Below are 27,722 nucleotides of genomic sequence, written 5' to 3'. Positions count from 1 at the left end.
TCGTTTTAGATGATAAAATTTTCCAACTTGAGACCTAGAAATGCTTAAAAATTTATTGTTACAACGTTCTCTTCGGATATATATATATATATATATTTTAAAAAATTCTATTTAAAACGAGTTGATACTCAAACAACAATCAATAAAAATATAATTTGTTATAATAGAATAGGTTGTAAATTAATTTATACATTGTTTTCGAAACGAAAATGAAAAATTTACAGAGTAGAATCTAAATTAAAAATTACTTATTTGTACAGTACAAGCAACTAATCTAGTTTCATAAAGAATAGCAAAATAAACGGAATTTTAATAAAGTGAAAATTTTTCTTGTTAGAATAATTATTTTCGAAACTAGAAAATATCAAATTTAGCCTCTGGGATGAATAAGTTTGTTAAATCTTCAGGCAACAACAATTGTATATTGTCACATCCGCAATTTCTGACGGGGTTCTGGGCATTGTTTATATTAATACCAGAACAGGTGTGTGTGGCAACTTTTACGAAATAATTTACTGTTACTTAATAATAAATGTAAACAAAAGAAACGATTTAAGACATGAAAATTGTATTTTTCGAAGAGAGATTTCGATTTACTCTGTGGCTTATATTCGTTGTGTACAGGATGCAGATTTGGATCTATAGATTTTGTGTATAAATTAAGAAAATTCGATAATGGTCGGTTAGATTAAATCGAAAAAATTTCAATAATAGAAAACTGAGCGATTAACGGTAAAAGAAGTAATTTTTAAGTTAAAAATCCTATTATTTATTTATCTATTTTTATTATCGACATTTAAGTCAGCAAAAGTTTCTCTTTTTTTGTATCCAGTCATTAGAAATGAACACATTCCCTCTCCCAATTGTCACCAAAACAGAAGTTAAAATCTGTTTTCAAATACACCGAACTGCCGATTATCCGTGCTAATTAGTGCACGGGTGTGCACGGAAAATCGGAAAACACGGATAATCCAAAATAGTCCTCTAAACTGAATATATTTTTTTAAAAACCGCTATTTAGGGGTCCATTTCTATCTGTATTATACATAGAAATACATTTCCTCCAAATCACTGTATTTTAATTTTAGGACAAGTAGGATACTTTTTCCAAATCTGCTGTTTATAACACTAACTTAGCTTACTGTAAAATAATATCCCAGGGCTAATGACTCATCTCACTTCCTTGACAGATGAGGGAGGAAAGAAAAATTGCACGTTGCTTTTGATATTTTGTCATTTTACAAAAATTCTAATATTTTGACGATGCACGGATAATCCGCGCACGGATAATAGGGAGTTAGGTTATGCAAAAATTATTTTAAGACAATTCTTTGATGACTGAAGATAAAAATAAACAACGAGTGAAATCTTACGTCACCAGACCCGTCCCCATCATCAGTAATTTCAGATACAAACAAATCCCTTTTCTCCCATAAACTACTGAAGTAATACTTGAATAGTTCCTTCATAAATTAGTTTAAAAAATTGTGTATATAAATTTCTATATATTTTTATCTGAAGATCTTAGTCAATTTCATTAATTACCGTTTTATTTCAGTTTATTATGTATAAAATATACTTTAATACAATATTTTTACGACCGAATCTATTAATTTATTCTGTTTAAATCTATCCAAAGCACATGGATTTATATCTAAATGAAGAATTGAAACAGTACAGTTTTGTTTCATTAGCATTTCACGATTCAGGATTTGCATCTCAATAAGATGCACCAGTAAATTTCATTTATTCGCCTTCAAAACAATGAAATAAATTCAAACAGATGCCATTTTGAAATTGGTGCATGAATGGAAACAAATTTCTATACAGCCTCAATTTTGACAATTGTACATTAAAACTTCCTAATCCCAATAATTTCGAGTTTTACATTCTATGCGTACAGTACGTTCGTTTGTTTGCACGTCTATTCAAAAGTAATCATTTTCGATTTCCTCTATGGAAGACCCATACAAATGAAAACAAACCATGCGATATTTTTGAAACACCGAAAATAAAATAATAACGAAATAAATTCTGATAGTAGCTACATTATACTTGCAAATTAGCCTACAATTAGATAAATAAATTATAAATTATATCGAGTAAAGTAAATATAAAACAGTATACAATCTACTCGAGAATGGTTAAGTGGATGAAATGAATATTACGATAATTAATTTTATTGAAAAGTATAAAACAAATAAATAAGATAAATAAATTCTAAACGTATTTAAAAGAATAATAATAATAATAATAATAAAATTCAAAACAAAATAAAAGAAAGAAAGAAAAGATTGTTTGGTGTCGAAGAAAAATAAGTTCTAAATAAAATGTCAAATAATAAACAGGAGAAGTAAAATGGCCGCTCCACAAAAATATCTAAAAAAATTAATCTTTTCCTTCAAATAGACCATATTTATTCTTTTAACTTTATGTTTAGAATATGTGGCCAGCAATTGCAATTGAAATTTTCTTTCTTAAATTTATTTTTATTCTTCAAATAGGTTTTCTTTTTTAACATCAAACTAAAAAATAGTGCAAAACACCAACGAAATCATTTTTATTTTAAAATAAGGAATATGCCATTTATTATTTTTTTTAACTGTCTAACTGTTTTATTAAATGTTTATATATTTAATACTTATATAATCGTGGATTTACTTTTAAATTAATTATATTATTTAGAAAAGTATTATAATTAATGCATTATCAGTGGATTTAGTGAGAATTTAGTAATATAAATCTAGAATAATTTTATTTAAAAAATATATAAAATTTCTTCTCGTTCTATTCCATGTTTAAATGCCATTAATTGTACTGTATATAGTATATACGAGAAATTATATATATATATTCTACAAGCGATTAATTCCACGTATAAATGTAACATTGTGTATTTGATGTATAGAATTATTGACAAGTCTAGACATTAAATGCATTTTTAAAGATAAAGTTGTGAATTGTATTAATAAAAAAGAATAAGTTATTCGAGAAAAATCAGAGCTTTATATCTTTTATTCATTTAAATGTGTTATATAACAATTGCGAAGAATATATGCACCATTATTATTTAATAATTCAAAGCTAACTGCGAAATTTAACTTGAAATCTTAAAGCTCTTTCTGAAGAAAACGTTTATTTTTATAAATTCTCCTTTACAAAATGATTTATTGTTTTTATAAATTAAACCTTACTTTTTAAAAGTTACATGGTATTATATATATATATATATATATATATATATATTTTTGTACAGTTCAAATTTCTAAAAAAGAAAGACTCATCTTCAGAGGACCAAAATTCTTTCCAATTTTATAGAGAGAGAAAAATACTCTAAGGAACCAATTTTTATATCAAATTCTCTCCAGCAACCTAATTTCTTATGTCAAGAGAAGTCTAAATTTAACTCTTTTCAAAAGCTAGCAGCAAAGAAAAAAATAAATAAAGGAAGAAAACTCATTTTAAAAACTGATTATAAGTACTTCTACACCATCTTATTATTCCTTTAATAGTATTAAAGATTCAAAAATCATGTTAGAGAAAGAAAGAATAGCAAAAATCATTTTAAAAAAACAACAAATTCTGCGTTAATATATTAAAAATTATTACAATAAAACTATATTTCGAGATTGTAATATCACATCAACACTTTTTATTACCATAATAGCATTATAGGCTATGAAATCGATAGAACATATCTCTTATCAATTTTTTATCTGTATAATAAAATAAAATAAAATTTGCTATCTGCGGGATAAAAGCTCTTTTCTGGTGTGCAATTCTTCTATTATTAATTCAAGAAATTTTGAGTGAAAAAAATAAAGTAAAATATCATCTATACACTTTCTATTTCATTATTCCTTTAATAGTATTAAAAGACTCGATGTCCTAACACTAGATACGCCTGTTTCTCTACCTTTCGTGTAGTCAGAGTAAAACCTTTATAAACTAATTTTTTTTTTTCCATCATGTTTGAATTCTTTGTAGAATATCATTCCAGAGGGCTAAGGAAAACCGATGCTGATTGCTGTATTTCCTTATATTAAATTCTACATGTACTTCCTGAATGACACAACATGAATAGAGAAACGGTCTACGACAGGATGCTATACAATATCTTCTTCCTTTGTTATGATTCTCGAAGGAGACATTGAATGCACCTTAATCTTCTCGATTCCCCTTATCCTATATTCGATTTTGAGTTTTTACATTCGTATGGTGCATGAGTTAATTTACTTCCCCCACTTCTGTTATGTACAATATCACATATTTAATCAATAATTGTTTGTTTTTTTTCCCTGCAGTGCAATTAATTGTGAAAATTGGTTCCATCTATCGTACCGTTAATAGCAAATTCAAGAAATTGCATCGATTTTCTCTCATTAACTTGAGAGATTACTCGAGTGATTGTATATTTTATCAAAATTTATCGTTCCCAACAATAAATGTACGATTTCCCTGTTTAGCAAAGTACATCTGTGTGTCTGTCTGAAAATTAAATCCATCTTAAGCTATGAACTGATGCGTTTATCTGGATAAAATTTAGTACATAAGTTTAGGCTTTTTTAACAGTCTGTAACGATTTAAAATGGGATCATATACATCAGAGTAAAATAATTAAACTGTTTAATTTAATAATATATTGATATATAAATGACTGCTTTATGTGGTTTATACTATTATTATTTTATTGAAATTTACTGTTAAAAACATTCTAAAATTTAATTCAAATTCCTTTTATAATTATCATTTCGAATAAAACGAATGAATAAAATAATTCGTAATAATAAAATAAAAAAATTAAAATTTTTAAATTAATTCTTAATTAAAAATGTAGTAGGAATTTTTAATTTTTTTTAACTTATAAAATAAGAAAAGTATTTTATACATTGAAAAGATTTAGTCATTAAGATTTTTTTAATTTATGAAGTTTCAAAATTTTTAATTTAAAAAGTAATGTATTACGCTTGTTATCCACAAAACACTGCATATTTTTTTCTTAAAAAAAATTGGACAGCAAACCGACTTTTTCATTTTTAATTTAAAAAAATCTCACACGGAAAAACCATTTTGTTAAAATATATATATATAATATATATAATATATACTATTATGTTAAAATATATATATACAAATAATACATTCTACATTTGTTCGTCAAAACATAAATTTATATAATGTACTTCTCTTTATCCTCGCAGCATTGATATTCTTTACTAAAATATATATATATATATATATATATTTTAACTTCAAACTGTCCAGAAACATTTGCTTCAATCAATAAATCTTGTCTTTACGTTGTAGTCGAATGGGAAGGCGAGTATGAGTGCAAGTCGAACTCTTTACCAAAACGACTATTTTGTTTCAAATGCGTTATGATTGTTCCGTCTTTCCTGTTCTTGTTAGAAAATTGAATTTTTTTCTTCTCCTCTACCGAGATTTACTTCTTTTTTTTATTTTTGCTATTGGAAACTAATATATATCTATGTTATAAATAAATATAGAGAATTAGCTGTGTTACTCCGCTCGATCTTTATTATTCGTAAATATTATTTATTTATTATTTTTTTTGCAATAACTTTTCTAGATTATCTAGAAAAAATAATAACAACTTCTTCTCATTTTTATAAGTTAAGGAATTTTTCTCGCATGACGAAAGAAGAAGTTTACACCACATTTTCTTAATACGAGTGAATTTTCTTATTGTTATTTAATTGAACACGTTTTTTTTTTCTTACAAATTTCGTGAAAAATCTTTAAAGAAGCGCAGAAATTTATAGAAAATGGCGAAGAAAGAAAGTTAAGAGGATCAACTCTTCCAAGAAACAAAGATGAACATCAACCCGATATAAAAACGAGATTTATAACTTGACAATACGAGCTAATTCCTTAAGAGACAGATATAAAAACCTTTTTTTAAATATTGTATATACATACATACATATATATATATATTTTAAATAATAAATTAAACATAGTATAAAATAGAGTTTTAAAAAATCCAGTTTAAGAATTAGTTTTTAAATACACGTCACTCATAGAAAATTGCTTCCAGCTATAAATAAAACAATCCTACGTATAAAAAGAGACAAGAAAATATATATATAAAATATTTCGATCAATATAGGAATAGGAAAATATTTCTATTTAAGATTATTTCCATTGGACGACACATGACAGACATCAAGAAAAGCAATCGTGCTATCACGTTGGTCCTGTCATGTGTTACTCCTCTTATATATATAGGCTACTCGCTATATTGATAAAAGGAAATGTCAACAACTTAAACGAAGCTTAACTCTTTTTCGATAAGGATGTGATCTCTATTATATATATATATATATCAACAATAGTTTATTCTTTTTCTTTATCGAATTTATTATAAGAAGTCAACAAATTCAACAAAACGTAAATATCACTTTACTCAAAAAAACAAACGAGTTATCATTTTTAAGATCTTTATTGTTTGTTAAATGCGAATTCTCTTTCATATTCATAAACACTTATTCAGATATTTTAAAGAATTTTTTACTTTGAAATAAAAAATATAAATATATTCATTTCTTTTGTATTGTAAATATCGAAACTATATTTCGACATAAATTTACTTTGTATAAATATTTTATGTTACATTTAATTATAAATAAATCTACATAAAATATTAATGTTTTAAATAACTTTAAATATATTTCATTCGATGGAAAAATCCAGCAAGCTACTTGTTAATGTTTAAAGATAAAAATTAATTCTTCTATTAGTTTCCTTTGTTATTTGTTGCTTAAGGTCACATATTTAAATTTGTTGTATAGCTTATAATGTTTTAAAGTAATAGTATTTATTTATTTATACTCTAATTTCTAAATTTTGTATGAATTAAAACTGTCAACTGTCGTTTATCTCCGAATGACAGAGCATGTTTAATGATGAATTCTATGGTAAAAATCTTGTAATAGTAATAAACTAATTTGTATCTCAATATACAAATTTAAAATTTTATTTATTTCATTATTTAGTAATACTAAAATTGATTATTTCTTTTTATTTTTTAAGTAAATTCTGAAATTTTAATTTATTTCGTACATTAAAAGTTAATACTTTCTTCAAAATATTTTCGTATAAATATTTATAATATATATATATATATATATATTAATTTTTTAAATGAATCGATGCAAAAAAAAATTATTTATATTTAAACACACTTTACGAAATTTAAAAAAATACATTATTAAATTCGGTTTATTTTCAAACATATTTAATTAATAAATTCGTATTCATTTTATTAATTTATCAATAGTTTGGAGTTTAAAAGAATTTTATTATTATATCTGGAAAGTTTTTAACATTAATAAGTATTTTTGTTATTATTTTTGTTAGGCATTAAATGATCGATAGTAATATATTATGCTAGACCAACTGCTTGACCACAGAAACGTTTTCTGAATGAGTGAATGAGAGTCATTGAACACTTTGGCCATAAACATGTTGGCCAGCAGCTTACGTGCTGTTGTTTTCCTTCAGTACAAAAACTCTTCATGAACAGTTCGATAGTAAATCTATTTCTCTAGATATGATTGGAATTTTATGATGAATCAACAAAACGTACTTCGATTATAGTGGTTTATATTTTTTGCTATTCAAGCAATTACTCAGCAATTACTACGAAAACTTTTTGTCCAAACTTAAATTAATTTAAAATATATATATATTTTTTTTTATTTAAAAAAAACGAAATAGATTGTTTTTTTTTCCTTAAATTCTTTTTCCAAACTTAATTTTAATTTTAAAATAAGTATATTTAAATTCTCTACATTAAAAGTAAATCTGTAACTAAGTAAAAACAACAAAAAATCCATAAAAATCTTCCTTATATTATTTAGATTCAAAGAGAATATTTTAATTTTCTCTACTCCATATTTTATAAAAAAAATTTTCTTTTGTCATTTTTGTTCTTTTTTTCCTCGTAACAAAAAAAAGAGAAACGAAAATTCCGTTTGTTTAATAAATCGCGAATTTCAAATTTAAAATCAAGTAAAAATGAAATTTAAGAAATAATTGAAAAATATAAATTATAAAATTATTTAGAAAAAAAAAGAAACAAACTTTTATTTCCTGTACGAATCAATCTTAATTTTCTAGGCTTTACAATTTTATATATATATATATATTTTATACATAAAATAAAATTCTAATTATTGAAATTATAAAGTAAATTTCATAAAAATGCATTTGCGTTAATGTATTTTTCGATGTTATAAAAATAAAATTACTGCAGAAATTTGCCAGTTTTCATGGCAAAGCGGTGTGTTTGCTACAAAGACTGGTAGTAAAATGTTTTAAAATATATATTTTTAATATAATTTCTCAATTTTTTAGTATTGAAATTGCTTTAAAATGTATGCTTTTATTGTATACTCTTAAGAGCATCAGAAGTTATACCGCACAGATTACACGAACGTGTAATAAATAAAAGTGAAAAAAGAAAGAAAATAAATAGAAAAATCGATATTACCTTTCACTAACATTTATTTTCACTATATTCTAATTTACATCCAAAGTTTTAAACAGATATAAATAAGTGCTAACAAGCGTACGATAGGCTTTATTTGATCGGAAGAGGAGCATGTATTGGAACCAAAAGTGTAAGTAGCGCAATGTTCATACATTAATGGACCGGATATCCTGTCGAGATGTTTTTGTTGAAATTCAGCTGCATCGGAACCACAGTCTTTGGAGACGTGATGATACTTGCAAAGAACGAACTCGTTGAAGGCACTGAAAAGAAAAGGTTAAAAGAAAAAAAGAAGAAAAAAAAGTGTCAATCAGAATCATCGATTATTCTTCTTTTCCCATGAATAAAAGTTTTTATTATTGTATGGAGATGATGATAAATTTTTAAAATTCTCTCAATTCTGATATTTTTCTTTGAAAATAAAATGTTAAAAATTGTGATTTCGATAAAAAATTCCGATAACATTTACGTTGAGTAATAGTCCCGTAATGATTTCTCATTCTGCTTTATTTCTGCTTGGAATTTATTCTTTTATATATATATATCTAGAAATTACAAATTTATTCCCTATTTTAAAATTTAAATCTTTATAAATATTAAAATCGGTACGTGCTTCTACAGTAACAATTTCAGTACAATATATTTTATGTTAATACGCTGCTTTAATAATAATAGTAATGCATATTTTCGTATAAAATTTGCTTATTTACAAAGAAGCATGTAAATAATAATTTAAAATAATACATAAAGTGTTTATATGTAAAAGTAACTGTGTTATTATATAAATAACTTGGCATGCACATTTGAAATGAGTCACTAAATTATTAATAACAACGATAAGTTGCTTGCGTAAATCAATGCTTTAATTGATTCAAGCTTCTCGACGATCTTTTACGATAATAACTTGCAAATATTTTAAAAATTTAAATGAGCAAAAACACAATAAAAAATTTTAATAAAATCGAATTTTTCCAATTAGATAAACGAAGATAACAAATCAGGATTAAAAGTAATTCTTACCAACAGGATTTTCTTAATCCTTCTTCCACGTCTTCTTCTTTGTTCACATTTTCTGATAATTCCAACACATGTCGATATATAGGAGCGCATTTATCTTCAGATAATGATATGTTTATAAAACACGGTGCGTGACGGAGATAAGCTGCAAAAAAAAAATCAAAACAAAAGAAAACTTTTCTTTACTTAAATATTGTACACGAATCTTTTTATATTTATAAAATATCGAAAATTATTAAACAGTTTTAATTGTTATCATAAAAAAATAAAATATACCAAATTTCGTTCTTTTATTTTAATAGCAATTTTTAATAAGCAGTACATATACTTATACACGGTTAATAATTTCGCACTTTTTTATATTATGATAAACGATAATCGATACAGTGCACACGAATTTTCCTAAGAGATGTTTTTGATCCGCAAACTCACTTTTTTTAGACTTTTTCCTCGATAACATCTTTTTTTAAACAAATAATCTGACCCTTTCCCTTTTTTTTCTAACACAATTCAACGTTTCATTTGTAATTAATCGATTTTTTTCCCTTCTAACGATTAATCGCAATAGAGGAAGCGATTAATAATAATTCAATATCATTTATTACTCAATTCAACATTTATCAATCGATTATCAAAAATAATTAATCGATTTCTTACTTGAAATAGAAACTAAATTTTACAAATCATAAAAATCGATTACAAATGTAAAATACATCAATTACAAATTAATCGATTTTTTCCTTGTTTAATCTAATTAATTAGACTAATTATAAGAAATTGACTAATCGTATAAATTAATTAATCGATTAATTAATTTATGTATCGATATCATTCTCGAGGAAAGAACATACTGTAAAAATTGGTGTCACGAAGATATCTTCAACCTATTCAAAATGCACGTGTTTTGACACTAAATCGCGTGTTGAGATAATTAAAAATGAAAGCTACTTTGAACCTCTCATGTAATTTTTTTTTTCCAGGAGATCGTAAACAAACAATTAATTAATAAAATGCAATTATGTTAAGAATAACGAAAAGAAAAATGACAGAAAAATAAAACTACAAGTGTTCTCACATTTTTCTTATTATTCTATTTATTTGATTAAGATTTACTAATGTTGAAATTCAATTAATTTTCTCGTTATGTTTTGTAATTCTCGTTACTGTAACGTTTACAGTAATTGTAACTTGAGAAAGTTAAAGTATTAAATGTAATAATATTTCAAAGTTTAAATCGATCTTTTCGGTGATGTTAACAATAATAATTAATAAAATAACATTCAAAAATTATCATAGTTAATGTTTATTTTTTTTATAATTAAAAATATATTATAATAATTTAATTTTATTGTATTAAACCGATTTATCATTTATTCCACACAATTCATTTTCTGATCAATAAAATTAAAATGAAAAAAAAACGATATAATAAATTGTCAGAAAGAAGTTTTTGGTAGAAATAATAATGACTAAAAAAGAAAATTTCTTTTATATCACATAAAAGAATGACTATTTCTAGCAAGAATATTTTGTCAAAGTCACATAAAAAAAATCCTTACAAGCTACATTTGTCAGTAGAACAAGTATAGAGTTAGAGTCTTTTCATCTGACTAACATTATTCTATACCTGTCAAGGTAAGATAAGTCATTGTACCTTCTTGTATCGGTCCGGGAACACACAGATCATCTTTCACTTGTCGAGCTTCTGCAACCACATGATTGAAAACCTGTGCTTGGGTAGCAGTAAAGCATCTCTTGATGTACTCGTCAACGCAGCTGATGCTCTCCTGCATATCGCTATATAAACAAGAAAAATTATATTATAAATTCTACTTTTATGTCTTTCTATAACTTATTTCATCTAAACTTTATCCTACGATAAGTTAACCCGGCTTATATACTCATCAAAATGGTTCTGTGGATGCGTAGAAATGAATTTAACACATTTTTCGTTTCGGTTCTTAATCCATAAACATTACAACTCTTATTTATTGCCTATAAACGACTTAAATTAAATAAATATATTTGCATAAATCAAACTTAATGCTCTTTGCGTGCCTGCAATTTATTTAATTTATTACATTAATATAAATTTTATATTGTTTTTATTGGTGTAATTATATTAATAAGCAGTTTTTACATCATATTAAAATACTATGATAATTATTATAAAAAATTAAAATATCTTATTTACAAGTACTGAATGTATTTAATATTTGAAAAACTAAAAGGTTATGACCTTACATTATTTTTTTTTTTAAAATAAATAAATTGCAGAATGATTAATAAAGTATTATCGAATAATTTAAGAAAAATATATATATTTTTAAATCATTTTAGAGAGAGTTAAATATTAATTTAATGCATCAACAATATAAATTCCATAAAATAAATCACAATTACGGTTTTCTTAAACTTGTTCTTAATTTAATTCTTGATTTTTTAATAATTAAAATATTTATTATTAAATGTAATAAATGGGAGAAATGCATAAATTTTATATGATACATGTAAATAAATAAATTATGTTTATATACCTTGGTGGATATGTTAATAATCAGTATAAGAAAACAGAATAAATAATTTATTTATTCAAAATTTCTTTATTTATATATAAAAAATATACGTAATTATAAAAATTCTAAACGAAATAAACGAATTTCTTTCATCATTTCTTTTTATATCCCTTCCTCTGAAACGTCTCTTCGTCTCTTTAGAGAGAGAGAATTTCGAAAATTTTAATACAAAATTCTTCTATTGACAAATCAACAGTTACAACAACTCACTTTAAATTTGAAATGATTATTATTAATTTTTTAAATAATTTAAATTCAAAACACTCAAAACTTTGTTAATTAAACAGAAATTCATTTAGAAAGTTCAGAGAATATTTAATAACTCTAGCTGTGGGAAAACACTCTTTTCTACATCTTTTCAATGATAACAAGCATTCTTAACTTGCTGTTTCTCAGGAAAGTGTATTGCTACGTTGTTACTCTTCATCTCTCAGACACGAAAGCTTACAAAAATACGTTAATTAACTTATACGTCGAACTTATTTCTGCTTGCCAGAATTGATAAACTGGTTTTTAATAGAAAAGAATAACGTGAGTTGTTATTAAGCTTCCTTCTAAAGGAGAAAAGTTGTGAACCTCTAATTTTTTTTTTTACCTTTTTTTTTTTTACTTTTTAAAGAACGGCTAATGCTAACATCGATCCTGGATCTAGAGCAGATGTTGCTTGTCGTTTCTTTTGAGTTCAATAGGTAAATCCCAATGGTATCAAGGATGAAGGAAATCCTACGTGAAGGAATTTTTAAATTTTTAAGACAGACTTTTTTTTTATTATTATTATTTTTATTTTTTATTCGATCCCTATAGATAACACATTGTTTTCTAAAAAGTTATTCTATCCGTCAAAAACGTTATAGAATATAAATATTTTTTTTTTTAGATCTTGTTGTTTTCTCTTCCTTTAACCGGTTATACGAGGAAATAAAATTGATCCTATCGACAAATTTTTAAATTAGTTTATTTAATTTTGATTACGTTTGCTACAGAAACTAATATATTGCGTAATAATTAATGAATTAAATGTAATTTATGTTTATTTCTACTGGAATTTATCATTATTTATTAAAGAGTTTTAAAACTTTATACAGTATATATATATATATATTTCCCCCCTTGTTATTGCTAATTTAATTAATTGATTTTTTGTTATTAGATTGCATTTGTTTTTGATTTTTGCGCCAAGTAATCTATCTACTTCGTTAAATAACCTATTTGTTTACACAAGTATAAACTATATATACTTCGATTTAGCGCTACCATTTGCTCGACTATGAAATTGGCACTAAATCGAGTGTGGCACTAAATTGAAGTAGCTCAAACAATTAAAAAAAGTCACGTAATTTAGTGATTTTAAAGGATTTTTTTTTATTTTATTTTGGAAGACTTAAAATCGTCTAAAATTCTATAAAATATTCTCTTAAATTAATAATAATAATATATAATCATACATTTAGCAATTCATAGCTACTGAAAAGCTCTATAATTAATATTTATGGGAAAGATTTGTTCACAAGTATTTAATAACGCTTTATGAGGATGGCGTTATTTATGAGAATTTCTATACCGAGGTTTGCCCGTATATTCTTTTATAAAACGTTAAAATAATACAAAAAATATTACATACAATAACTTTTGCACACAAGATTAGACCTTATTTTAAGTTTGTAAAACTTTAAAATTATAATATTTATAAAACTACATCATTATAATAAATCAAAATGTCATAGATGTTTTAATTATTCAAAGTAATAATCACAAGATATTTCTCTAAGGATTATATTCCCCTTCCTTAAAAATGTCAAACGTTATAATTATTATAAAGAATACAAAATGTTATCATATGTGAGTATGATCTGTCATATTTTCATCGTAGAAAATTTATTATTTATTAATTCAAAATGATATACTTTTCATGAATTAGTTATTTGCATCTATCTTATAATTTTTAAAATTCCACTTATTCAAAATTAATTATTTAATAAATATATCTAAAAGTTTAGTGTAATAATTCTGAATTTTTTCTGATTATTAGTAATTTATTATTGTATTAACTTATTTAATAAGTTATTTATTATGAATAAATTATAAGTTTTAAAATATTTCATCTTTAAGATTATCTTTGATATAAAAAGTTTTTCTTTCTACTTGCATTTGATTCTTTCCCTTCATAAAATCTCATTTTCTACTCCATTCAGCTCCTTAAATTCTGTTGGATCATTTCTCCATAATGGATCCAATGCTTCTCGAGCAATTAACTTTTCTAATTGGGATATAGAAGTAAGAATAAAAGAAACATTTAAAACAAGATCCACAAAGTGATCGAAAGCAGGGCTTAGCAACTTCATCCTTGTTCGTAATAACAAAGCTCTTCAATCACAGCTTAACCTCTTATCTTTCAGAACACCTTAGACGTTTAATCACCTTTTCTTCCATTTTGTTTGGTCGTAATGTGGTTAAGTGGCAGAACAATTAAGATAAAAGTGTCAGCATTCGCTAGTCTAAGACAACTCCACTTTGAGAACCTTATTTTTGGCTCCTTCATCCTTTCCTTATACGAGATCTATAACTGAATTTAACTTTTGCTAATATACAAGAACCCTAGAATAGTATGTTCATAAATACACACTGTCGCGCTAACAAAAATTGGATATAGGATACAATGGGTGAATGAAAAGTAGAAGTAAATCTCCAAAGTCAACAATAGTAAGGTCAGTTTGTTTGTTCAACATTTAACATTTGTTTCTTCTTCTATTTAGTGCAGATGGAAACAGAAAATACAGCCATTTGTCTGCTATTTGCACAAATTATAAACTAAATTAGACATTCGTATTGCTTTCAGCATTAAATTTGAATGATACTGATCTTACTCCATTCTCCATTGTTTATCTGTTATTTACAGTTCACTTAAATAACAGATTTAATTTTTTTACGTACATTATTATAATATTTACTTTATTATTAACACATCTTCTAAATTTCGTTCATAATTTATGCTTCTGCAAAATCTAACGTTAATTATTTTTAGTAAACATTATTAAAAATTAATAGCTTCTTTGAAAATTCTCCTCTCTCTTTATCGTTACTCTTTTATTATTTATAATTACGTTTTCAAATTTAAAAAATATATATATTCTTGTTGAATAAGTTTTATACAAAATATCTAGCGAACACCGACTAAAAATCGCATAGAAATTCAAAATGAAGAAGCGATAAATCGCACGAATATGTAGCTGGGCGAAGAAATATATTTCGTGTTCCTGTGTATCTGAAGCAGCAATCGATAAATCATTCACGTCGCTAAAGTTGAGAGTCAAAATATGTTTTGTTCTGTGACTTTTCAATCTATATCTGTATGTAGTGTCTTATAGACGACAAATAAACACGTGATTTATTCATTACTCAGCCTGGTATATTCTAATTAGGCATAATTACTAAATACTTTCACTTTTTTCGGCATATTTTTTCCTTCTGTCTCTATCAAAATAACGCAGAAAATATTTTTATTATCCCTTTTTATCTTCTTTAGTGTTTATGCCATTAAATATGGTAAGTAATAATGTTCAATTGTAAAATTTCGACACGTAATGCAAACTCGAAACTAGTTTGAATATTTCATTGTTTCTCTTTCAGCACACGTGTTTCTGCGAAGGAAACGATTTGCATAAGCAATATACAGAAACTATAAACATAAAATTTCGATAAACATAATTTAAACCTACCACAAAACTAGTCTCCTCTACTCTTATGTGAGTGTACGAATGTATGAGTGATTGGGTGAGAACATAATATTAATAATCACACCATTAAGTTGCATGAATAGAGCTTAGTAAATCGCATATAAACCCTTATTCTGCCATGCACGCTAAGTGAAAATAAGGACGAAATTTACAGTACTCTGTATGAGTAAATTGCATCAAATATTATCACGCTATCGCAGTTATTTATATAATCACTTGATTATAATTTATACAAGAGAAATAGCATCACGCGATCGCATATTCTGTATGTTACTTTCATTTCACTAGAAACAAAATTTAAGCAATTTAGATCGGGTGACTAGAAAGTAATAATAATACACTTTAAGAGGATAGGATTTTTGAAAATAAATGTTTATCTCTCTTCCTACATCGCTAGCATTTATCTTCTTTCCTCCTCTGTACATAAGCACGAATAAAAAAAAAAGTTGTACTCGTAATAAGGGCCTTCGAGAGTGGGAGGGAGTTCAGAGGCCTTATTGGGGTTCATACCCTTATAAATTAATGTTATTTTTACTAACAAAAATTAAAACCTTTAAGATTGTTATTTATTAATAATGAAACATTCTCTACGTATATTGTTTGCTCAGAAATGGAGACAAAAAATGAGCCCTTTCACCCCCAGGCCTCGAGGGCCCCGCACACAATATAAAATTGTATACAAAGTAATTTTAAAATAGATTTCAATCGAATAAAAGAAATAGTTTACAATAATGAAGAAAGATTTTAAAAAAACATTTATATCTTTAACTATACTTTGTTTCAACCTTTTATTCGTTGTAGTATAAGTTTGGTTTGGTTATGAAAGCAAGGTAAAAGTAAAATAAAAGAAAAAAAATATATATATATATATATATAAATTTCCGGAGGTACTAACACTGATATATACTCTAAAAATTGCCTAAAGATAAGAAAAGAATAGTCGATACAATCAGAAAAAAAATATGAAATTCCTTATATATATATATATATATGAAAACCCAAGTTCTTTTTAAGACCAAAACTCAGAAAAGTGCTTGAGTTTGTCAAGTAAAGTAATAAGTTCAAGTTTTTCTTCTTTCTCCTCCTCTTTTTTTTTATATTTTTTTACTTTTCGTTTCAATTAATTTTTTCTTTAAAGTTTTAATTATGAGAATTGTAGCAAAGAGAAAGCCCTTCAATTTTATTTTGTTTTTTATTTCTAGGAATTTATTTCTATGTTTTTTTTAAAGTAATGACATAACTTAAATAGGATCTTAAAAATAAATATTTTTAATTATTTTAATATGAAATTTATATTGCTTAAAGAATTTGTTAGTAATATTTTTGTCTGAATTGTTTAAAATTAAATTATTTTAAATTTCGTTTGTTATTAAATGCAATTTATTTTCGTTCTATAAGACTTTGTTTTGGAAAATAAATTCCCCTAAATGATTCTATTTTAAGTTCCCCGCTTACTTTATCTTCCAATTTAAAAGTAAAATTAAAATTTTGATTTTTTTTTTTTTTTAATTTATCTTTGAGTAATTATTTTTAGATGCGGCGTCTTTTAGGGTGATCACAGCTGAACTAATTCGTTGTCTTGTTGCTGTTTTGTATGTAATTTAAAGAATTCCTAATTATTAATCCATATTTTTAAATAATATACAGCAAAGAACAAATACTTAATAATGTTAAATTTAAATGTAGAACAAATACATTTATTATAATTGGGCTGAAATTCTAATCTATAAATTCTCACTGTCCGTTCGTAAGTCTTTTATTAATCTCGAGAATGGAGTTATAGAGATAGAAATAGAGAGAGAGAGAATGGAGTTATAGAGTTATAGAGATGGAGTTATAGAGAAATTCGAGACCAGATACAAAAACCTTAGAGAGAGACTGGAGGCTACCTATTAACTATACAAAAACGTCCAATGCAAACCAGAATTCGAGTTATTTCAATTCAAAACTTTTCCCCTGAAAGCAGTTAATAGAAGACTTACACGACACTATTGTTAAAGGAAAAGTATGATGTACAGGGGCAAGTCAATACTAATTTGAGGTGGAGAGCATATATTTTAAATTAAATAAATGAAAAAATATGATTAAAAAATTGCATGCCCAGCATTATGACGATGCCACAATAAAATAATTGCTCGTTAAATAATACATAATCGTTTAAAATAAGTTTTAAGAAATTAAAAATGTAAAAAATTTTAATAATATAAATTCCTGTGATAACAATTAACTTAAACAGTAAAATCTGAAAGTAAAAACATATTTATTTCTGTTTTCACTTTATTAATTGAACATACTCAAAACACACTTTCATTGATATCTCGAGTAGATCGAAGAAGAGTGCTTACGTTCATAAATTTTTAAGTTGTCTAGGATCAGCTGGTGCAGTCTCTTACAGATTTCTGTAACCAGATAAGAAACAATTTCGTTTCTTCTATCGTTTTTTAAAGTTTTCTATCTACTAATAACTTGTTCTATGGTATATCTTCCTTCAAATTAGTATCCACTAGTGGTTGAGTGAATAATACAGCTAAATATAAAAGGCCCCGATCAACTATAATAAATTAGCATTTAATAGCTTATCTGCACGACTCTATTGTTAAAAGAAAAGTATGATGTACAGGGGCGAGCCACTACTAATTTGAGGTGGAGAGCATATATTTTAAATTAAATAAATTAAAAATATGATTATAAATTGCAGACCAGCATTTGACGAGTCGCAATAAATAATTGCTCGTATTATTTTCATATTTCATGTAGCATGTAGCAATGAGTAATTTTATGAAAAACTTTTCCATTAATTTTAGTATTAAAATTTTGTGACATCAAAAATGCAAGTTAAAATATTCAGTATAAGAAACATGAAAACGTCTGAACGTCTGAGGAACGTCTGAAACGTGTCGTTTAAAAAGGATAAGTTAATTATTCCGAATATTTTATCTCAATTTACAGGCATTTCAATCTTATAAAAATTTATTCATTTGTTAGTTTGCAATTTATTTTAGTTTCTTTTTAAAAATTCCAATGATAGCTCTCAATTTTGGTGTTAGATGATATTTGTGAGTTATTTAAATTATTTTACATATCAGTAATCTGTAACTTTAGAAAAATTTTAAAAAGTTTATAATTTTGGGCTTTTTGCAGTAGGCTACCCTCTGTAATGTTATGCTTAAAGTGACACGTAGTATCAACAATTACGTTTGTAATAAACCTGATATTGTTTCATGTATTATCTAATACTGTACAAGACATTACACTTTAAACCTTGATTTAATAATCTCTCTGATTTACTCTCATGTGCCTTTTTACCTGTGTAAATTCGAAGAAAAAAAAGGGAATTTGTGTTAATACTTTACATAATAAAGCAATAATTTTTAATATTTACATTTCATCTGAATGTATGCTATTTCGTTTCTTCAACAAACATTAATTCTGGTATAAAAATATAAAAATTCAATACACTGAAAGAACGTTTCGAATTTGATAAATTATGTTTTTCATTCTTACAAATCGAGAGATATTCAAATAGTTACTAATTAATTTTTAAAAAAGCTTTTTCTATTAAAAAATGATTTTAATATGCAGTTTTAATTAGAATAATGTGCACTTCAATAGAATTCTTTATGATCTATATCGTGTATAACACGCACGTTTAGTAACTTGAAGTTGAATAATTTGTTTGACAGTTAAAATCCTATATTATTAATTATTTTAGAATCTATTTTTAACATTAAAATTTCCTTGAAATTCAAATTTATTTTCTATTTAATTAGCATGTACAGTGCCATAATGAATAAACAAATTGTTTTGTGTAGGTATTCAACAAACCTGTTTAAAAATGTATCCATTGAGCAATGTCTTCATTAATATTGAAGTGTTTTGCATTAAGAAATTACTTAAAAGCAAGTGTTTATACTTGTAAGCGTGATGCATCGTAGAAAACGCGAATAAACTCGTGGCAACTAGTTTCTTTTCACGTAATCATCATGGAAACTACGCTTTTATCGCGTGAAGGTTCTCGATGTTTTCATCTTTTTTTTTCTCCCTCGAAGCACGCTCGACGTTTGAAAAATCGAGTTTAAATGCTACATGTGATTTCATCTGTATGCATTAACTCAAAAAGAAATAAATCTACATAATGTTAAAAAAGCAGTTTAATTTAAAAAGTGAAATTCACCTGCAAACTTTAACCAGGTCTTCTTTTGTGGTACCAAAAACCAGATCATTACTTTGCGTCAAGGAATGCAAAGCTTGTAAGCATTGACGAAACTCGTCGAAGGAACAAGACGTTTCTGTCGATGTCGTCGAAACTACGAACAAATAATAATAATTATTATAAAAATCATTCTTATAGTAATTAGTAATTTAAATTAAGGATTTCGTCTAAAGTTTATTAATCTTTTATAAAATCATTTTAAATAATTATATCAGCTTTCTTTCTAAGCTTAATTAAATACTCGATACTTCAATAAACATAGATAATTTACAGTAACTGGATTAAGAAAATTAGCCCTTCTATTGAATACAGATATTTAAAATGTAGATACGGGTTTGATATAATTAGTAATTTCGTAAAATTCATTATAATTTGTCAGGTTTAGCCGAAAACATTTTCTGCATTGTTAAAAAAATCTTCAATTATTTACAAAACTTTTTGCCATCACACTATTGGAGGCGTTGATACCACAAGTTCCTTGTACATTGGAGATAAATCGTTGAAGCATTTTGAAATTCAAATTATGTTTTACTTGTACAGTACTTTGTTTTTAACTCAACAGCAGAAAAATAGTCACCGAGCATGATAATACCAGAGAGGACAATAATGAGTCCGAGGGGATTGAGACAATAACAAATGGCCCCGTGCCAAGAAACATTCACTCTGATTGAAAGGGGAGAACATGGCACAATATGTTAAAGTTTTTGATCTCATTTTTAGTCGAATGAGAATAAGATTCATCGATCGGTGAGATATACGCGTTATGATTTACGATACTCCACTACTTCTCCAATTATTATATCTACATCATCGCTTTCGTATAGGTTTTAATGATGTCACACTACTATTTTGGTTGTTTAATAAGATTAAAAATAACGTATAGACATTTTGAGCCCTAATGATAAGCTGTAAAGTGGAATACGATACATCTTTCATTAAAAACATTGTTAATTATGATAGTTACGGGGTTTAATTAAGCTTATTTCAGCAGTAAATTTATCGTACTATAAATTTAAATATATGAAACTTTATAAAAGTTTTATTAAAATTTTAAAGTTATTTTTAAATTAAAATTTAGAGATATTAATATGTAAATATTCGTTAAAAATTTATATGAAAGGAAGTAAATGATAGAAATGTGCTAGGGTCCTCGAATTCCTTGCAGTGGGGATGTACTACAAGCTAGTGTTTTTTTATAAATATTTAGCCAAATATAATAATAGTTTTAATATAATAAAATACGCGAGGAATTATTTATGACCGAGAAGACATGTAAAAATATAACAGGAAAAGAGATGTTGAAGTAAGAGGAAATTAAGGTAGTTGTTCTAATGAGAGAAACAGAAAAGTCAACATAATGAAAAGCAATAGAAAAACAACCTAATGAATCTTAATCCAACTAAAACAATCACTTATCTAGATTAAAACACTATTTGATTTAAAATACATCGTTGTATAAAGCATATCAAGTTACATACAATCGTTATTACAGGCTTTATTACGAAAGGGAAAAAAAATCCTTTAAAAATTTTAATGTAAACTCTTTGAAAATCAAAAAAGAGAAACAATTTCACAAAAATCCAAACTTGTTTTACAATACATCTTCAATAAATAACTAAGAAGTTTTTATGGGAACGAGTCGACATACAAAAAAAAATCATATAATAATAATATTTCCTACGTAACACTGTTGCCGTATGATATAAGATGGGAGTACAATTTATTTATTTATTTTTTCTTAAAATATCTTTTCCCTCTTCCTGATATCAATTTAACTGCAACGAATACTAAAATTCGGAAGAAGTATATATAATATATTTTAACAGTGAGCTCGTAACGGTGGGTTATATATGCCTTTGTCACCAACATCGCATTGACGTGTTTAGAATAATAATATGTACTTGTAAAGTAAGTTTATGCAAATTTTACTACTAAGGTAGTTCCTTAAATGTTCAATGTTGGATACAAAATAATATCTAAGTTCCGTACGTGGTGGGAATTAACGGGAATTTTCTGAGAGGTGAAAATAATAATAAAAAATTATATCTACTAATCATTGATATATAAAAAAGTTGATCATTTTTCAAAGTAATTTGTAATAATTTCCGCTTTAAATTCTATTCTGTAACAAAGATGTTTTGTTGTTTTTAAGTTTTAAAAGTGATTTATTTCCAGAAAAATTTTTAAAACGATAAAATAAGAATTCACTCGAATTCTTTTAATAATAGAAGTCGTAAATTCTCATACTAAACAAATATTTTATTTATAAAACAGTAAGAAAATAAACCGTAAGAAGTTTCGAGTCCATTAAATTTTTATTTTTAGTACAAAAATGAAAATTATAATCGTTTATTTTTAATCTGAAAATTACAGAAAGGAAAGAGGAAAAAAAAAATTAGCACAAATAATACAAAAATTCGGTTTCATTAATAAAAGTAAACAACTTAACTAAGAACATCCAGCTACTGGGAGAAAAAAAAAGTAAAAGATTTCAATTTAAACTGGCCCATTCCAAAAATCACAGACATCATCAAAATTTCAGCAATCTCTAGCTCCGTATAAGAAACAATTTTAGAAAACAGAGCTTAGTTTGAGTGGGAGAAAATGAAAGAGACGTGCATAAAGCAGCATGCCGTACTGCAGTGCACACTTCAACAGTTTCAAACTGGCCTTTACCCTTTCAAATTTCCGATAACTCCCACCAGATGTGTGATTCCTGATGTGCACCAAGGTGGTTCCTTTTCTTTCGGTAAAAGAGGCTTTTAAATCGAACATCCCAGCGAGTCTTCATTGCTTCGGAATGGTTTATTGTTACCTTAGAAGGAAACCCAATCGAAATCAGTAAAGCGGAAGATAGAGCGATCGAGTCTGGTTGAAAAATTGCCAAAAGTCCTCTTTCAATAAGCTCCTTGATGTTACAAGCAGAACAAGAAGATGAGGACGAAAGAGATAGTTATGCCCCCTTATTCCTCTTCAGCATCTTTTAAGAATATAAGAAGATTTTTTTATGTTCCATCCATTCCAAGATCATTCGAGCGTATTTTTCATTTTTTTTTCCTCGATCGCCGTAAAAAAAGTATCGTGTATCACTTCCGTAACCGGAACGATGGCAAAAAAATCATTAAACATGAATCCGGATTCGAGTCCTGTAGTAAAATGGAAAGAAATGTGTTTACTGGTGTCACGGGAAATTGTGAGGTGAATGTTTGTGAGACAGAAGCAGGAGTCATGAGTGTCGTATATCTTTTTTTGGCGCCGTCTACGGGGTTCCTGGATATTCCACCATCTCTCTTCTTATATGGCATTGTAATATACCGTATATCTTCATGTATAAGTTTGGTTCCGGCGTTCTTCCAGCCGTTTATCATACAGTCTTATACGTTTCCTATAGTCTTAAGCAGAATAGTAAAATATGCCCTATACAAAATATCTAAACATAATCTCAGAACTAATTATATTATTTATAGATAAGAGATCATTTTTAAAATACCTTTATTTAAGATTGTGCATGTGTATATATAGAGGAGATGTAGTTTGTGTGTATGTAAATATAATACATATGACGTTGCAGGTGCTTTTATATAAATGCAGCACAAAATTTAAAAATCTATTAAGCCTTCGACATATATATAAAGCTTACGTTAAAACAAACATATGCCATATTAAAAATCAAAATTTAAATTGAATTCTATAGAGAAATAAATATATAAATGTTAATCAAACAATTGCCTTCTTTACTTAAAACATAAACAAAACAAATTATAATTTAAATTAATGCAAATTACAGTATACACGGTATTAAAATCATCAATTCTTAAGTATTATTAATTTACTACTTAATTATAATTACATAATAAAAGTGAAATTATATTAATTATTTTAATTATTTAGTATTTTATCATTTTCAAGTTATTCAAGAGTAAGATAAAGTTGTGTTTTAGAATGTTTTGACTGCATTAAGGAAACATTTTCATTCAGAAATCTACTCTAAACTGAAAGGGTTGTTGATAATGTGACAGAATCCTACAAAGAAGTGTCAGACTTTCAAAGAAGGTTTTATACTCTTAAGTCTTCTCGTTAATAAAACATTTTCTCCAACCTTACTATCTGCAAAACTCCTTTGCTCCATTATAAAAAAAAAAGTTTTTGGACACAAACTAGAACTGTATATTCTTTATTTTTTTAAATTTTAGTCTAAACCGATTTAGTTAATCTTGTTTTTTTTAATTCAGAAGAGTTTAAATTATTAAATTTTTACTTAATTCATTAATTTTCTTTATTGAAAAAACGCGAATGAAGCACAAAACATTATCATTTTAGTTTATATATTTGTAATTATTATTTTTTCTTCAATATTCAAAGTGAACGGAGAAGAAGAATTGTTTCCCCGAATATATATATATATATATATATATATATATATTATTCCAGAGAACAGGAAACCTGTTAAAACTATTATTTATCGAGGCGAGAATGGTATCATAAGAAGATATTTTATTGTTTACAAACAGGTTTTTTTTGATTTACGGAACTAAAATTGAAGATGTAGATGGGAGAAAGTGCAGCATCCTGTATTGATTGCCACAATTAGATTTATTTTCATGATAGCAGATGACAGCTTTGACCAAAATAATAATTCTTCCTATTTTATACCTTGCCTATTCTTTATGACATTACACATAAAAGAAAAAGAAAATTGCTAAAATCATATAAATATATATATTTCAGTCTTTCCGCATTAGATTTCCTAAGCTTAGAAATTATGGACAAAGCTATCACCAACTCTACGTCATTTTTATTAAAAATAATTTTTTTACGACACTCAAAGAGGCTTAATTAATGACGATAAAAGTATATTGCCTTCGAATAATGAAGCAATATTTGCAAAACAAAACGATATTGATCGCTGGCAAACAAGAGAGGGCTGCAATACTGACAGTTGTTCGTGTCTTCTCTTTGGAGAGAATGACGTCACGTGAGAAACACGATTGCTTCTTTCTCTTTTTTTTCACTCCTCGTCTCTGTTTCTTTTATACTTCGAGTAAAATACACGTAAATAGGCTTCTTAATGCACGGAAACGTTTAGAATAAAATACGATCTACGCCCAATACTAAAGAAGAGATTTTTAATTAATTAATTTTAAAAGCTAAGAAATGGTTGCCAAAAACTCTTTCGTTTTTTCCAATAAGCAAAGAATTTTCTCATTGATATTAAGCTTTTAGAAGCTATTCTGTCAGTTAAAAAAGTAGAAGAATTTCTCTTTTTTTTATATCAATAATTTAAAAATGTGAGAATTTTCTCCTTGAAGCTATACATCTAATCATCTGCTATCGCGCCTTCAGTTAAAATCGAAGTATAAATAAGGGGGAAAAAACCTTTAAAAATGCTTTCTAAGTAAACATTTTCTTTTCTTGCTAAGTACCGAAACACTAAATGTAAACCATACAACTAATTCCATTCTACTTAAATGAAGCTAAGTAACATTTTTCGATTTCCTATTTTAAGTGTCCTTTAGAAGAGGGAAAAAAATATCTTTTTGCTTGGAGATAAAAATAAGATTTTAGGCATATAAATTATTAAAAATATAATGTTTCTTTTACTAAGAAATAATAGCAAAGTGAACGGTGAACGTTTAATATTTAACGTATAAATCGTATTAGGTTCGTTTCTCTACTCTGTAATTTCTGTTTTTAAATTAATTCCAATTATAAATCAATAAAATTAAGTTTATTTTTTTTATATCTCGTTTTATTCCTAAAAATTTGAATTTATCTGAGTGACTTTTTTGCATTTTTTATATGAAAATTACACTTCTGTAGTAATTTTCTACTGTTTTCTTTATCTAAAATAACTGATAAATACGAAGCAACATTGTTCTGACTTTCTGTTCCTTATCTAAATTCTCTTTAGTAAGAATAACCTGGTATAACTCTTCTAATAATCTGAAAATAATCTTTAATTCAATCTGAATTGGGCTGCAATTCTCTTGCTAATATTAATCGTATTCTATCAATTTAAGTAGAGATAATTCAGAGTTATATAATTTCAATATTAACATCGTTTTTTAAAGTAGAAAAATATTATTTTTATACCCAGTAAGCTGGCAAAAATGATGATATCAACTCTGTAAACAAACTACTTTGGTATTCTTTAGCATATTAACTTAGAAAAATGGCTTTTCTTTATATTCTTAACAGCGCTTATTCCTAAATACGAACCCCCAAAATTAAATGAATTTCATTTACAATGTTTTCTTTGCAAAGTTACAAAAATTCTCTACAAATATTGAATCGATATTAGCTTATAAACTCAAAAATACAAACACAAAATAAGAAATAATAGAGAATTTAAAATTCGGGAATGATTATTACACTTTTCACTTTCGAAAATGAAATTGAAACATTAAATAAGAGTAAAAATATTAGGAATTATTCGACCTTTTCTATTATATAAATTCGAGAAAACAAAAAAAATTTAAATAAGGACCGAAAGTTTCGAATCGAAAATTTACAAAAACAGATGGAAGAGTTACACTTTTATAATAAGATAGAATTAAAAAACAAGAAGAAGTTTCAATTTTTAATAGGGGGGTCAGGTGTTAAATAGGAGAAAATCATTTTGTTCTTTTCACACTGCTTATCCTCACCTGTGACAATCGCCAGGATGGAACTTGCAGAAATGAATGTCACCAACCACGACATGTAACTTGTCGCTGCCACGTCTCGTTGTGTTCTGCCGTCTGATCAACTTCTACTTCGATTCGCTACGATCCACTGAAAACGAGGCCAAAAGAAGTACAGGAAGTGACGTAAACCAAATCAAGATACTCCACTAAATCAATCCTAATACTATTGCTTTAGGCTCTCATTTCTGAAAATTATTCTTAGGAAAAAGAAAAGGAAAAAAAATTCTTAATCACCTTTAGAATGTAATTTCACACAACAGACGTTCCGAGTTATTATTTTTTAAATCGTTTTTCACTTTTAATATTATGAAAATGGCGGAATTTAACGTTAAAATGGCGACGAGTAGAAAAATTAATTTTTTTATAATTTTATTTAAAAAACATATAGATTATTAATAAATATCTTCGAGCTTTTGGCTAAGCAATATGAATATTAATTTAGTTTTTTTTTTTTAAATATATTATCAAATTTAATGTAGAATAGAGCCAGACTCCTGTAAATTTTGAATTTTTGGTTAATGTTACCTATGGTTCCAAGATGGCGGCTCGTCTGATTCCAGCAAGGAAACAGTGGGGACGCACGTTCTAACTTAACCTAACCTATTCTAATAAATTACCATAATTATTACCAACAAAATTATTAGAATAGGTTAGGTTAGGTAGAACGTGCGTCCCCACTGTTTCCTTGCTGGAATCAGAGACGAGCCGCCATCTTGGAACCATAGGTAACATTAACCAAATTTTTTTCTTATATAGTGGATATCAGACACTTTAATTTTTCTGAGAGAAATTCAAAAAAAAAAAGTTATAAGAGATGATTAACATTGTAGATACCAAGAAATATTTTTACTATAATAATCCATTAGCCAATGTAAACATTTTCACCATTCTCCTCACGCAAATTTAAGAGGAAACGAATAATTTCTCTTTCGTCTTATACAGAGGATGATGATTTACATTAAAGCGTGGTTTGTATTTTTA

General features: G+C 26.2%; 1 protein-coding gene across 1 annotated transcript; it reads right to left on the bottom strand.

Moving 5' to 3' along the window:
* Window positions 1-8,521: 8,521 nt before the first annotated feature.
* On the bottom strand, window positions 8,522-27,004 carry LOC136972925 (uncharacterized). Its single transcript, XM_067267588.1, has 6 exons — window positions 26,976-27,004; window positions 26,703-26,829; window positions 20,017-20,149; window positions 11,187-11,329; window positions 9,536-9,677; window positions 8,522-8,778 (listed from the first exon to the last, which is right to left on the bottom strand). Exons 2-6 carry the CDS (start codon window positions 26,755-26,757, stop codon window positions 8,550-8,552), a joined length of 702 nt encoding a protein of 233 aa, XP_067123689.1. The 5' UTR covers window positions 26,758-26,829; window positions 26,976-27,004; the 3' UTR covers window positions 8,522-8,549.
* Window positions 27,005-27,722: the final 718 nt, after the last annotated feature.

This window comes from Centruroides vittatus, unplaced genomic scaffold (assembly GCF_030686945.1).
Source record: "Centruroides vittatus isolate TY-2023 unplaced genomic scaffold, ASM3068694v2 contig_1074, whole genome shotgun sequence".
In the NCBI taxonomy this organism is placed as follows: Eukaryota; Metazoa; Arthropoda; class Arachnida; order Scorpiones; family Buthidae; genus Centruroides; species Centruroides vittatus.
This window is presented reverse-complemented; position numbering and strand designations above follow the sequence as displayed.